The sequence below is a fragment of the Oncorhynchus keta genome, chromosome 34 (genome assembly GCF_023373465.1).
Source record: "Oncorhynchus keta strain PuntledgeMale-10-30-2019 chromosome 34, Oket_V2, whole genome shotgun sequence".
NCBI lineage: Eukaryota > Metazoa > Chordata > Actinopteri > Salmoniformes > Salmonidae > Oncorhynchus > Oncorhynchus keta.
This window is the reverse complement of record NC_068454.1, coordinates 59,515,153-59,528,845: the sequence shown is the minus strand read 5'-3', so window position 1 is coordinate 59,528,845 and position 13,693 is coordinate 59,515,153. Positions and strand designations below refer to the sequence as shown.

The 13,693-nt window shown below is 44.2% G+C and overlaps 2 protein-coding genes across 6 annotated transcripts; both read right to left on the bottom strand.

Annotated features, from left to right (window-relative positions):
• Nucleotides 1-69: 69 nt before the first annotated feature.
• LOC118367380 (lens fiber membrane intrinsic protein-like) lies at nt 70-6,171 on the bottom strand. 2 transcript variants are annotated; one of them, XM_035750778.2, is made up of 5 exons: nt 4,669-6,171; nt 3,168-3,379; nt 2,544-2,693; nt 2,208-2,342; nt 70-346 (listed from the first exon to the last, which is right to left on the bottom strand). In XM_035750778.2, exons 2-5 carry the CDS (start codon nt 3,340-3,342, stop codon nt 285-287), a joined length of 522 nt encoding a protein of 173 aa, XP_035606671.1. In that variant the 5' UTR covers nt 3,343-3,379; nt 4,669-6,171; the 3' UTR covers nt 70-284. The 2 variants fall into 2 exon arrangements, with proteins under 2 accessions (XP_035606671.1, XP_035606672.1); XM_035750779.2 differs by having other exon boundaries at nt 5,677-6,171.
• A 155-nt stretch (nt 6,172-6,326) lies between these two features.
• Nucleotides 6,327-11,897, bottom strand: LOC118367378 (myelin-associated glycoprotein-like). Of its 4 annotated transcripts, none has more exons than XM_035750773.1 (12): nt 11,800-11,897; nt 11,574-11,711; nt 11,202-11,258; nt 10,555-10,938; nt 10,045-10,338; nt 9,455-9,724; nt 8,918-9,190; nt 8,468-8,731; nt 8,082-8,348; nt 7,671-7,782; nt 6,910-6,992; nt 6,327-6,642 (listed from the first exon to the last, which is right to left on the bottom strand). In XM_035750773.1, exons 3-12 carry the CDS (start codon nt 11,245-11,247, stop codon nt 6,611-6,613), a joined length of 2,025 nt encoding a protein of 674 aa, XP_035606666.1. In that variant the 5' UTR covers nt 11,248-11,258; nt 11,574-11,711; nt 11,800-11,897; the 3' UTR covers nt 6,327-6,610. The 4 variants fall into 4 exon arrangements, with proteins under 4 accessions (XP_035606666.1, XP_035606667.1, XP_035606665.1 ...); XM_035750774.1 differs by having other exon boundaries at nt 6,941-6,992; XM_035750772.1 differs by having other exon boundaries at nt 6,327-6,992.
• Between the last annotated feature and the right edge of the window lie 1,796 nt (nt 11,898-13,693).

Genomic DNA, 13,693 nt, shown 5'->3' with positions numbered 1-13,693 from the left:
ACATAATGCTACATATTTTCTTTCTGTATTCAAGAGTTTCAAGGCTGAATGTAAGAAAGAGTATACATGTTTTACTGTTAGAGTTATAGCTTTATTAAAATGACACGTAAACTGCTCAGGCATAACCAAACATTTGTATTCATCTTTGGTTCTCAATTACCTAGTACAGTTTCTATATTTCAGTGATATGTCTATTGGTGTAAGCTTGATTCTTTCATCGTGTTGGAATTGTGTGGCCAAAATGTCCCGGATTTGCAATCTTTTCACTGGCTTTCCTCTCTCTTTTAGCGTGGGTCCACCACTCTCCTGCATTCATGCATTCTGTAGGCACACATGTAAAATATCCCTGCAAAAGAAAAACATGTAAATCAACAACTGTCCAGCATCCATGCTACTTGAGGCAGTCCCCATAGAGTTACAGTTGAAGTCGGAAGTTTACATACACCTTAGCCAAATACATTTAAACTCAGTTTTTCACAATTCCTGACATTTAATCCTAGTAAAGATTCCCTGTCTTAGGTCAGTTAGGATCACCACTTTATTTTAAGAATATGAAATGTCAGAATAATAGTAGAGAATGATTTACTTAAGCTTTTATTTCTTTCATCACATTCCCAGTGGGTCAGACGTTTACATACACTCAATTAGTATTTGGTAGCATTGCCTTTAAATTCTTTAACTTGGGTCAAACATTTCAGGTAGCCTTCCACAAGCTTCCCACAATAAGTTGCATTTTGACCCATTCCTCCTGACAGAGCTGGTGTAACTGAGTCAGGTTTGTAGGCCTCCTTGCTCGAACACGCTTTTACAGTCTGCCCACACATTTTCTATGGGATTGAGGTCAGGGCTTTGTGATGGCCACTCCAATACCTTGACTTTGTTGTCCTTAAGCCATTTTGGCACAACTTTGGAAGTATGCTTGGGGTCATTTGCAACCAAGCTTTAACTTCCTGACTGATGTCTTGAGATGTTGCTTCAATATATCCACATAATTTTCTATCCTTATGGATGCCATCTATTTTATGAGGTGCACCAGTCCCTCCTGCAGCAAAGTACCCCCACAACATGATGCTGCTTCACGGTTGGGATGGTGTTCTTCGGCTTGCAAGTCTCACCCTTTTTCCTCCAAACATAACGATGGTCATTATGGCCCAGCAATTTTTTTTCTGAGGACTTGGATGATTTCTTTTGATTTTCCCATGATGTTAAGCAAAAATGCACTGAGTTTGAAGGTAGGCCTTGAAATACATCCACAGGTACACCTACAATTGACTCAAAGGATGTTAATTAGCCCATCAGAAGCTTCTAAAGCCATGACATAATTTTCTGGAATTTTCCAAGCTGTTTAAAGGCACAGTCAACTTAGTGTTTGTAAACTTCTGACCCACTGGAATTGTGATACAGTGAATTATAAGCGAAATAATACGTCTGTAAACAATTGTTGGGAAAATGACTTGTGTCATGCAAAAAGTAGATGTCCTAACCGACTTGACAAAACTATAGTTTGTTAAGAAGAAATTTGTAGAGTGGTTGAAAAACTAGTTTTAATGACTCCAACCTAAGTGTATGTAAACTTCCGACTTCAACTATATATAAAGAATAGTATATGATCTGTTATCAATTAATACCAGCATTGTCTGCATGTTTCATCAATAAAACTGCAACAATTGATGATATTCAGCAGTGTTTGGTTTGACTCGATTCGACTAGCATTTGGGGATTTTAAATAATGACTTAGGAGATGAGAAGAACATATACCATCTGATTCTAGTTCTGCTCATCCATAGAGAACAAAAGAGGGCACACTCCTATAATTGCCCATTGATGCTTCTGTGACAGCATTGGCAGCTCCTCCATTTTTTATATTATCTTCTTCTATACATTTATCGCCAATCTTTAAACAAACGGAAAAGTTGCATACCGCCACCTACTGTGCAGGATTGTGTTTTTTGTCAAAACATCCGTACAGCCAAGTTGGTGATTTACTGCCACCTGCAGTGTTGGAATGTTTGTTCAGGAGTATAATTTTTTGGCTGATCCCTCCCGCTGACCTGGATGGAATTCTATGATCCTTCCTTAACCTACAGGAAGTCCCACCCAGTTGACACCTTTTAAATTGTGTAAGCTTGTAATGGTGCTGCCCATGCTCAAACAGAATTTCTGGCAAGTGGGCCCTCCATCCATATTTGTGTCTTTATCATTCTTACCTGCAAAGAAGGTCATGAGCAGTGCCACCCAGCCCAGTATGTAGGACCAAGAGAAGCGCCAGTCACCGAAGCGCTTCCCCAGGAAGTTCACCGTCACTCCAGTGTAGATGGCCATTGCAAGCAGAACAAAGAGAGCTGGCGGATAGTAAGATAGGATAAGTTCAAATTCGGACTCCCAATTTACAGTAGACAGAACTGTAGGCAAAATAGCGGTCGAGTCAGTAAACATAGACATAATGATTTTTCCTGAAATCATTTACATTTGTGTATTGAGGCTGTGCGTATTTGTGTATTGTGTCTAGCGCTGTTAGCTTCGCAATGTCCAGTGGAACTCACTGGAGACAAAGAACATGATCCCTGCAGCGAAGGAGCGGTTGAACCTCTCGAAGGCGGAGAAATGGGCAAAGGAGAGAATGCCTGCGATGATGCCCGCGAAGCACGACATGGCTGACAGGATCATGAAGGCACGGGTGGCATTCCAGTAGGCTAAGGACAAAGAGAGAGAGAGAAATAAAACAAGAAAAAGAGAGGACAGATACAATTTCAAAGATTAGAGAAAGTCACAAGCCCACACACCTGTGAAAACCATGTCTTGATCCATTCATTTCAGTCTAATGCTCCAAATGTTATTTTTCCCCTACACTAGTGCCAGCCAATTAGGGCCAACGGGTGCATGATTTGCCTCCATAGTTAACTGTAAAAACATATTGAGTCTAAAACACGTATTGATTCTATTGAGTCTGAGTCTAGTGGCACATGTTGCTATTTCAGTCATTCAGTCATCCCCTTCATTACAGTCCTCCTTGGTAGTCCTGAACATAGGTAAGACAGGCATACAACATTCCCATTAGGAAGTCCTTCAACTAAGGGAGTTTCGTCTGACAACTGAGGGACTTCCTAATATGGATGCCGTACAGGCAGTCCCAGTGGTGCTATGGGTCCCCAGTGCGTCCCACTCACCGATGCTGTCCGTCTGCATGTAGCACTTGCCCGACATGCAGTACCTCCACAGGCCCTGGTGGGCGAAGCTCCCCGACAAGCGGTACTGCATCCAGTAGTCTGTCGCAGTTGAGACCACCAGCAGGATGTTCCCCACTATGGCGCAGAACAGGCCCCCTCCCATAAAGCTGTGCATCCTGAGTGGCACTGCGACGGTGGCGAGGCTCTACGCACTGCAGCGCACAGAAAGGCAGAGGGACAGCGTCAATGGCACAGTCAATACAGGGAAACATCAGCTACAGGCAACACAGTCAACCATGGGGCACAGGCAACACAGTCAACTATGGGGCACAGGCAACATGGTCAACCGTGGGGCACAGACAACACAGTCAACTGTGGGGCACAGACAACACAGTCAACCATGGGGCGCAGACAACACAGTCAACCATGGGGCACAGACAGCACAGTCAACCATGGGGCACAGGCAAAACAGTCAACTATGGGGCACAGACAGCACAGTCAACCATGGGGCACAGACAGCACAGTCAACCATGGGGCACAGGCAAAACAGTCAACTATGGGGCACAGACAGCACAGTCAACCATGGGGCGCAGACAATACAGTCAACCATGGGGCACAGGCAATAGAGTCAACCATGGGGCACAGGCAATACAGTCAACCATGGGGCACAGGCAATAGAGTCAACCATGGGGCGCAGACAATACAGTCAACCATGGGGCACAGGCAATAGTGTCAACCATGGGGCACAGGCAATAGAGTCAACCATGGGGCACAGGCAATAGAGTCAACCATTGGACGGTTTACGGATGCCTTTAAGGTCCTACTACACAAAGTTGCAGGCAGCCAGGGTTGGGGTCAATTCCATTTTACTTCAGTGAATTCAGAAAGTGAATTGCATGTCCAGAATTACAAATAGCTGCTTATCGTTATCATTATTTTATTTTTCTTTCACATCCTGGATTGACTGAATTGAAATAGAACTGACCCCAGGCCTGAAGGCCACAATGGCACACACTGTGCCCACACACTGAACACAACACACAGACGTAGCCTAGACAGGTGCATCAATGGTGCATAGAACCAGGCAATGCTTCACTCAGCAACAGTGCAGAGACGTGACACACTCAGCACAAACCAGATGAATCAACACAGTAGCACTTCCTTATTTACAGAGACACACGTGAACATGTGTCATATTCAATAGCACAGGATGGCAAAGTGTCTCTGTAGCTGCACAGAGACCGTATGGACTCTATTTTGAGCTGAAATGTTCGATTTCTGTTTCACTGTCAACACTGTGCAATCCACTGATGCTATCTACTACCCACATGCAATGTAGAAATGTCAACTCAGTAACCTCAAACACATACAAAAATACTCCAACACTCCACAAGCGTGGTTATACTGAAATATGGAAGTGTTACATTTCAAAGTGAGAGTGGAGGAGGGGCAGTGGTGTAAGTATTTCCCAACTCCAAAACAATGCTCATGTAGAACTAACCAACAACAAATGATGGATATTAAAGCTGGATGGTATTTCCTGAGACAGTGATTCATGACCATCCAGCCAACAGTCATAACACCTCTGGAACACCTGTTTCCAGAAGATAAAACGTCCATAGAGGTTCCTTTAGGGTTGAGGAAACGAAGAGCTAACGGTCTCACTCATTGATCTTGCACCCGAGGCACTAGAAAAGAAACATTCAGTTCAGTGGTTCAATGCAAAGTGAATACTATTTGTAACACAGAACAATCACCAAGGTACTGCAGAGATGAATGGATGCCTCATAACTGCTGCATCCATCTTGGCCATTTAACCTTTATTTATTCAGTTAAGAACAAATTCTTATTTACAATGACGGCCTACACCGGCCAAACCCGTACAATGCCAGGCCAATTGTACACAGCCAGTTGTGATACAGCGTGGATTTGAACCAGGGTGTCAGGGTGTCTGTGTCTCCTCTAGCACTGAGATGCAGTGCCTTAAACCGCTGCACCACTCTGGAGCCCAACCACAGTCAAATGACATTGAACATGCATTGAACATGCATTGAACATGCATTGAACATGCATTGAACATTACTTGAGGTCAAGCGTTGAAGTCAATACCTGTAGAATGCTGAATGGCTTACAACTGCATTTCAAAAAAGCATACTTTGTAATAAAATGAAATGACAAATGATAGTTATTTACTCATTTCACTTTAGAGACTAAATCATTATCATATTCTGATTAGTACTGAATGATTTCAATGTAATTAGCCCTTAACCCTTTAATTGCACTTCAGACCAAGTCTTCATTAGTCTTAGAAAAATATGCTTTCATTCAGTAGCTCTGCTATTTTTCTCCGTGGACAGAAGTGTCCCTCTTTGCCCACCTGTGCCCCACATGGCTTTACTCCACACAGATTTACTGTATACACTTGCTTATTAGTCCAATCAGTCCAAACGGTCCAATCTGGCAACACAACAAAACAGCACCGGGGCTAAAGTACCAGGATGCATCTTACCTGAGTTCTTCAGGAAAAATAAACCCTCTTAAGTGTCAACCTTTCCGCAGGGAAAGACTGAGAGAGAAAGAGAGAGAGTGGAAGCCCGGAGTGAGCAAAAAGGTCGAAGAGGAACCCCTAGGCCGAATTCCAGAAGGTTATCCCGCTCCGCTTTTCTGTCTATGGAGGCAAATCCTTTACAGCAACCAACAGCGAGAACAAATGCTCTTGAGCTGGTGGGCGCAGAGGCACGTGGCTCTTTCCCATTGAGCGACCATGGGGACTAATGGAGGGGGGATTGGGTTAATAGTATGGGATAGTAGTGGATGGGGGGATGAGGCCGCCACAGGTGTGCCGTGGTCCGCTTTTGTTGTCGTATCTGGTGTTCTGGAACTGTGGATGTGCAGAGGCTTGCAGTACTGGGGATGGTCAATGCAACATGCTGAAGCTCACACTTTCTTTCAGTTGGAGGAGCGCACTGTCATCTGTGGGCTGGGTATGGCCATGAGGGCAGATACACGCTTAGAGAGCCCACACATGACCACACGCATGGCTTAAATGACCTCCCTCTCTCCATCTCGCTCTCTCGCGCACGCATTGACACGCACTCATATGCACCTGCTCACAAACACACAATGTCAACATACATACGCAGTATCACCATGACGCACTGAGGGTCACTTTTCATTTATTCAAATGATCTGTTGCCAAGTAAATGACAATGTGATTATTTACACAGAATTTCAATGCATGTATATTAGATACCTTACAGTCAGACAAAATGGTTTGATCAGTCATTAAGGAGCTTAATTAAATATTAACATTCATGCCCAGAATTCAAGGAGAATAAATTGTATGGTAGATAAATACACCAGTGAACTGTACCAACACAGACGTGAAACAGAACTGACTGTGTGTCTGTCTCCCAGTTATTTAGCTCCAGGCGTCAAGGACCTCAAATCCAGTGAACACGGGCCTCTGGGCTGCCTAAACAAACACAGGAAATGATTCTACGATGAGCATTCAAAGATGTTCCCGAGTCCAGTTCTCACTGACCTCTTGTTCTAATAAACATCTTTCCATATCTACTGGTCTGTGTGCTAGTGTGTTTTTGAATATCTCCCGTCTCCAAATCTTATCCTCCCAGCATTATACAAAGGAGGAGACGGCCATTTTAAACTTGGACCCTGTACCCGGTGTCATACACATTACTGTGGAAGTCCTCGTCTGACACCATCAGAGTGAGTGTATTACCTGGGCAGTCAGTAGGATCATTGTGTATCACCTGCAGTGCCCCCTTCAGCTCAACCTCCTCCAGTGCAACACGGCAATCTCTTCTGTGAAGGTAAGACCACAGTCATTAGATGACATCGCTGACATTATTGTTTAATGGTGCAGTCCAAACCCTGATTTCGCTATGTTTTAATAAACATTTTTCCACACTATCCGATTGGAATAATAGTGTGAAATTGTGAAAATTATGATGTGGTCCTTATAGTGTCATGGGTGGCTCAGTTGGTAGAGCATGGTTTTGCAACGCCAGGGTTGTGGGTTTGATTCCCACGGGGGAACAGTATGAAAATGTATGCGCTCACTACTGTAAATTGCTCTAGATAAGTACATCTGCGAAATTACTAAACTGTCAAGCTAAATGTAGTGTATAAGCTGTTTGAAAGGACAGGTAGTGCTGCTGTCCTTGTACCACATATCCCCTGGAGGCAAAGGTTTGATCCCCCGTTCTGCCAATCACTATCTCACCTGCATCCCTAATAAACTCTACCATCTCATATTCTGACACAACTGTGAGCATTAGAGGCAACATGCGCCAGCATCCCTGTGGAATGCTTCCGACACCTCGTAGCGACCATGCCCTGACGAATTGAGGCTGCTCTGAGGGCAAAAGGGGATATTACGAAGGTGTTCCTGATGTTTGGTATACTCTGTGTGGTGTGCAATATTGGTTATGAAGCCGGATGTGTTTATAAGATCCGTCCGTGTTTTATGGTCGTGCTCACCTCTTGGTGGAGTAGAATCTCCAAAATAAAAAGGAGGCGAAGGAGAGCACCAGCAACAGGGTGCCCCCAACTCCTCCGTAGAACAGGGACCGCTGGACGGACGTTTCACCTGCTATTGAAAAATCCACAAAGGGATCATCAGTCTTACTACTTGGAGCATTCCAATGTTCTACATTCACATGAAATATCGTCTGGAATTATTCAAGCTCCAAAGGTACATTAGGGCAAGCCAGACGCTATAGTAGCGAAACAACACGATAAAACTCTCTTCACTACATTGTGGTGAATATGGTATAGCTTCTGCTGGATAAAGATGACACATTTCACTACAAATACTGTCCTTTAGATATTGGTTTGTTTAGCATTTTGCCAGTTACCCTATGTCCTTCACTCAGATAAGGCCAAACTTACCAATGAATGGGAGTTTGAGGAAGGCACTCCCATGCTCATTGGTTGAATTGCAGAGGACGTCACCCATGTCATCAACCTTGGGCCCAATGAGAATGGACCTCAGGATCCTCCAGTTGAGCAGGTCAGTGATGTTGTGAGTCTGATTGTCCTGAATGCTCCATGGTGTCCAAATGATCTGCGCCACAGGGTGAGAGTCCACCACACACTCACACCTCACCTCCCCATCATTCACAGAACAGAAGGAGAGGGGAAGTATAGCTGGTGCGTCTAACAGAGAGGAAGATAAATGGAAAGAGAGAAAATGACAAAACGACTGTGGCAAACGTCCATATATAACGTGGTTTATAAGATGGTTACAGAAACGTCAATGGCGTAATGACACATACACTCAACGTTCACAGCCGTGGTGTCTGAACTGCACTCTCCCATCTCGTTCAGAGCAGAACAGCGGAACTGCCCCACGTCTCTGGTCACAGAGAGACTCAAACTCCCAGAATCCTCTCTAAGCAGGACTGACTGCTCCCCGAACACACGGTACCACCTGTAGGAACTGATTGGGAGGTGACCGTGACCCAGACAGGACAGAGTGACCTTTTCTCCCTCCAGAGGCCGGGCTGGGAGCTGGCTGATGGACACATTGGTGGGTGGTGCTGGTGAAGACAAACCATTTAGGAGAATACAGGTATGTTCAAATGGTTCATTTATGTTGATAAATGTCACAACTGTGTACAATCTCACATTTCTTTAATTGAACATAATTCATACTACATATTCAAATAATAATGACCTTTACAAAAGGAGACCCTCATATACCACTGAGGACATTTTCATAACACCTTTCACAAATACACTCAGGAGAAGCTTATCATGGCCATGTGTGTTGTTGACCAGACAGGTGACAGACACATTTTCATAGGTGCCCTCTGCAGCCCAGATATCCATCACCGTGTGGTTCTGGGGGGAGGTGGTTGGGTCAGAGCCAGGGAACAGGGGTCCTCCATCCACCATCCACAGCATTTTGGCCCTTGGTCGAGCCCGGGCCTGACACCTGCAGATGACTTGGCCAGCATGGTAGGAGCAGCTGGAGTTTGCTAATATAGATGGCTTGTCTGGAGAATTCAAAATATGTTTACTGTTAGTTCCATTAGCTATCAATAAAAGTTCACATTTAGGCCTAATTCACAGTAAACAAAATCTCACAGTCCATATTTTGGCTGTAGTAGTCCTCCATGGTCTGACATTTGTAGTGGTGGAATAACTCTGGACAAATACATTTTCTCTTTTTAATACATTTTTCCATTGGAATAGATTTGATTTCAAGACACTAAATCCACATATCCATTCAATAAAACTCAGATCAATCTAAAACTCACATTCTGCAGTGACCACAAAACTAGAGGAGGGCTTGGACCTCCCCAGAGGGTTGATAGCTGTGCAGTGGAACGCATTCTCATCTGGGTGCAAGTCTGTAACCGCAGCGGTCTCTGTGCTGTGGTTCAGTGGCGTGACCAGGCCATCTCTCAGCAAGTGCCACAGGTAGGAGCTGGCAGGGGGGTTGGCATCACTGACGCAGGACAGGGACAGGTTAGTGCCAACCTGGACAACAGTGCTTCCTCCTGAGACACTCACAGACCTGGGGGCATCTGAGAGAGAAGAGGGGCAAAGGAGAGATGCTGGAAATATCACAGTGGGCCTTTAAATGGAGTTCATCATTTGTTATTGTTGAGGGAATTGCTCCTAATTTTCGAATCTGATGTTCCTATGTCCCAAGTTGTATTACAGAATGTTCCCAGCCTAAAAAGCAAAGCTCCTACTGCGATATCGCAACATCTGCTGTGCAGATCTAGAACCTCACTCAAAGACCTCTGTTAGTTGATGTAATGCTACAATTTGAATGATAAGATCCACGGTGAATAGAAACAAAAAGTAAGAGGAGTGTAGAGCGACTCTAGCTGTGACTCACAGCTCACGTCGAGCACCACCTCCCCTGCAGCTGTCTGGCCTCCTGGATGTGTCACATTACACGCCACCACTTTCTCATGATCCTCTGCTCGGGCCACAAACGAGATGGTGGAGAGGACGCGCCATCGGCCCTGTATCTCCTCGGTGTGGTACCCCTGGACCACCCCCCTCTGGTCCCCGAAAGAGAGGGAGGGAGGGGAGGAGGGGCAGGTGTGGAGGACAGCACAGGAAACAGTGATGTTGCCCCCTTCCCTCTGCTCTTCACTGACCGACAGCTGTGGCCTTGGTGCTGTATCTGGGAGTAACAAGAGACACTAAGTCTAAGACACTGACAATGGGTTCACTCATTGTGTTATCGGTCATTCCTCGCAGTAGTCTGCTAACATGTAACCAAAACAACTACATTAAGACACATTTTCTTTTGGATTCTTGTTTTTATAATGTTTGGTTAGTAAAGAACATCTCAATCCATTTTCAAGGGCCCTTGGTCAGGTTTTGCATAATTCATTACCTGTAACCTCCAGTGTCACCCTCCACTGAAAGAAGGCAAAGACAGACTTGCTGACCTCATCCACCCAGGGATAAATGTCCTCTCCGTTATGCTCTAATATCATTCCATTGATCATCAGGCTGCAGTCGCCATCAGAGGCCCTTCCCACCAGTTCAGTTCTACCACTGTAGTGCTCTATGATATCTGCTGGTTTGGTGCGGCTGAAGACGACTGGGTATTTACCAGGCAGCTTGGAGTACTGGTACCAGGTGACATTAGTGGGGATGTAAGTGCTGGGGTGTGTGAAGGAACAGGGGATGAGGATACAAGACCCCTTCAGGCCAGATATCTGATCAGGAATGGTCACGGTCCACTCCTCGGCCACTACCAACACACACCACACCACTGGACAGAAAGAGAGAGGGTGAAAAGGAACGAGAGAGTGACATACATTCGTGATGACATTGAGAATATAAAGATCCAATGTACATTCATCTTGGAAACAGAAGATAATACAAGGTCTTATCGAGCAGATTGTACACCCATCCAAGGCTAAGGACATCATGATCATTTTGTGTAAACGTTTGCCTCTCAACTTGAGGCATGATAAATTCCCATTATGAGCAGGCACAAACAGTCATCATCAATGAGGTATAAAGTAGACCTACCTCGTAGTGTATAGCAGAGGAACACGTGCGTTCTGAGCGTTATCATGATTGATGCACCTGCATAAGTGGATGACATCATTAGAATTAGACTCTGGAAATCCTATTGAATCTGGAGGACAAAATGTCACTCGAGTGCAGATAAACTGTGACTAAAATGTAACCGGTAAGACTACTCATTCAGTTGCTGGCGATTTCTCCAATATAAAAGATATAGAAGGCAGAAAGAGAAAACAAAACACAGCATGCCTTTGTCTAGATGCAATCATTCATTAGTAACAGTTCAATACAGTCGTTGACTGTAAATGTGAGTGCAGTGCAACTGCTCACAAAATGTTTCTGACAAAATATATTCGGCTGCATTTGGTAACATACCTCGGTAGTCCTGTCCGTGTCTCCCACTGATGACCGTTGCTCTAGGAAATGACACTAAAGTGACCTTGACGTCAACCTTCTTCTGCTTCTCATGCCCAAGACTGGTCACGGTGTTGCCACCTTCCACACCTCACCCATCTGAAATCACATAGACATACAACACTTCTATAACAGCAGTACTACCTGAAGTACTATACTCGCAAGCTTACAAAGTATTTAGAAATACCTTCTAGGAGAAGTCAGTGGAGAAAAAAGCAATCCAAGAGTGTCGTGGCAAACTTTAAGAGCAGCCCAGGAGGACATGTAGCAATGTCCCTCAAGGTCATAATCTATTACAAAGTATCATTTGACTTTTGACTTTTTACAACAGCTTGACGGGAGTCCAGACATTTCACCATATTCATTGTTGAACTCTTTTGAAAGAGGATAGAAATGGATTTGAAAGTGGTTGTCAGAGATATGGCCATGTTGACGTGTACCAGGGGCACAACCATAAGTAACCCTTAAAGACACTAAAACAGGTGCATCTTTAAAACCAGAACAGAATGGTTATATGAACTATAATAACCCCCAAGTTCTGAAACTTGTAAATTGGTGGGAAAAAAAGGAGTTTCTTAAAATATCAATTGTCATTGGTTGCTTCAAAAGTGTTTAAAAAAAACTGGATATTGTATAACTGACTGAACGGCATTGCAATTACATCAGACTGAATGTACAAAACATTAATAACACCTTCTCAATATTGAGTTGCACCCCTTTTGCCCTCAGAGCAGCCTCAATTCGTCGGGGCATGGACTCTACAAGGTGTCGAATGCGTTCCACAGAGACAAAACTGGAAATAGGGATGAGTTGAAAGTAGTACAGAAGGACATTAAAGGTCTGATCAGGAAAGGCAAAGACGAATACAAAACTGAAGCTAGAACGCAAGCTGCAAGCGAATAACATGAAGGATGTCTGGGATGGTATCATGAAGACAACAGGCTGCGGCACCAGGAGACAACTACAGAGTGATGAGGGAAGGGACAGAGCCACAGAGTTGAACCTGTTTTTTTTATTGTTTTTTACCAAATTTGTATGTATGATTGTTCAGCAGAGCAACAGCTCTGGGGGGGAGCACTGAGCCCATGAGCATCTGGGAGGAACAAGTGGTGAAGCAGTTGAAGAGGATCAATCCCAGTAAGTCAGCAGGGCCTGATGGGGTTAAAGCCAGAGTACTCAAGGTTTGTGCTAATTAACAGGCTTTCATACTGCAGTATATTTCCAACCTGTCCCTAATAGTATCAGATATTCATACTAAATGGGAAGCATCCTGCATAGTGCCCATCTCAAAGAAAGCAGAAGAGAATGCACTGAAATACTTTAGACCAGTGGCTTTGACATCACAAGTCATGAAAACCTCTGTGCGGTTTTTAATACCCTTATTAAGAGTTGAGGTGGCAGCCTATCTGGATCCTTTGTGATTTGCCCACCACCCAAAAACTGATGTTGAAGATACTCGTTTTCGTCTCCTCCACAGAGTATATGAGCACCTGGAGAAGCCCGGCTGTGTGGTGAGAACAATGTTGGTCCACTTCTCCAGTACTTTCAATACCGTACAACCCCACCTACTGGCCCAAAAGCTAAAGGACATTCACAGAAATCCACATACAATCAAATGGATTGTGAAATACCTGACCAATTGACCACAGTTTGTAAGACTGAACCAGGCAGTATCAGATCGGATATGTACAAACACGGAAGCAGTCACCTTTTCTGTTTACCCTTTACACAAATGACTTCACACACAACAACGAACAGAAAGTCTCTGATGACTCTGCTATCGTAAACTGTGTTATGTGGGGGAGACGATGCTCATTATAGGTCTATAAGTGCTTTGTGAAATGGTGTGAGGCCAATTACTTGGACCTGAATGTACTAAAGACCAAGGAGCTAGTGATAGATTTTGGGAGAAATATGTTTTAAATCCAATTTCTATTTAATTGTGAAGAGATTGGCCCTGTTGACTCTTATAAATCCTCACAGTGTCTACGAAAAGGAAGCTTAGATCTTTTAATGTATGAGACAAAATGCGTCATATGTTCTATAGCAGTGTCGTGGCGAGTGTAGTGACCTATCCTATT

Excerpts from the sequence above, each read along its gene's own strand:
- LOC118367380 (XM_035750778.2), bottom strand. The coding sequence starts at position 3,342 with ATGCACAGCTTTATGGGAGGGGGCCTGTTCTGCGCCATAGTGGGGAAC. Across the intron at positions 2,343-2,543 it reads GATCATGTTCTTTGTCTCCA|CTCTCTTTGTTCTGCTTGCA; the intron begins GTGAGTTCCACT and ends ACTATCCGCCAG. Across the intron at positions 347-2,207 it reads GCTCATGACCTTCTTTGCAG|GGATATTTTACATGTGTGCC; the intron begins GTAAGAATGATA and ends TTTCTTTTGCAG.
- LOC118367378 (XM_035750772.1), bottom strand. The coding sequence starts at position 11,247 with ATGATAACGCTCAGAACGCACGTGTTCCTCTGCTATACACTACGAG. Across the intron at positions 8,349-8,467 it reads CACGGCTGTGAACGTTGAGT|ACGCACCAGCTATACTTCCC; the intron begins GTATGTGTCATT and ends CCTCTCTGTTAG. Across the intron at positions 7,783-8,081 it reads CCTCAAACTCCCATTCATTG|CAGGTGAAACGTCCGTCCAG; the intron begins GTAAGTTTGGCC and ends ATTTTTCAATAG.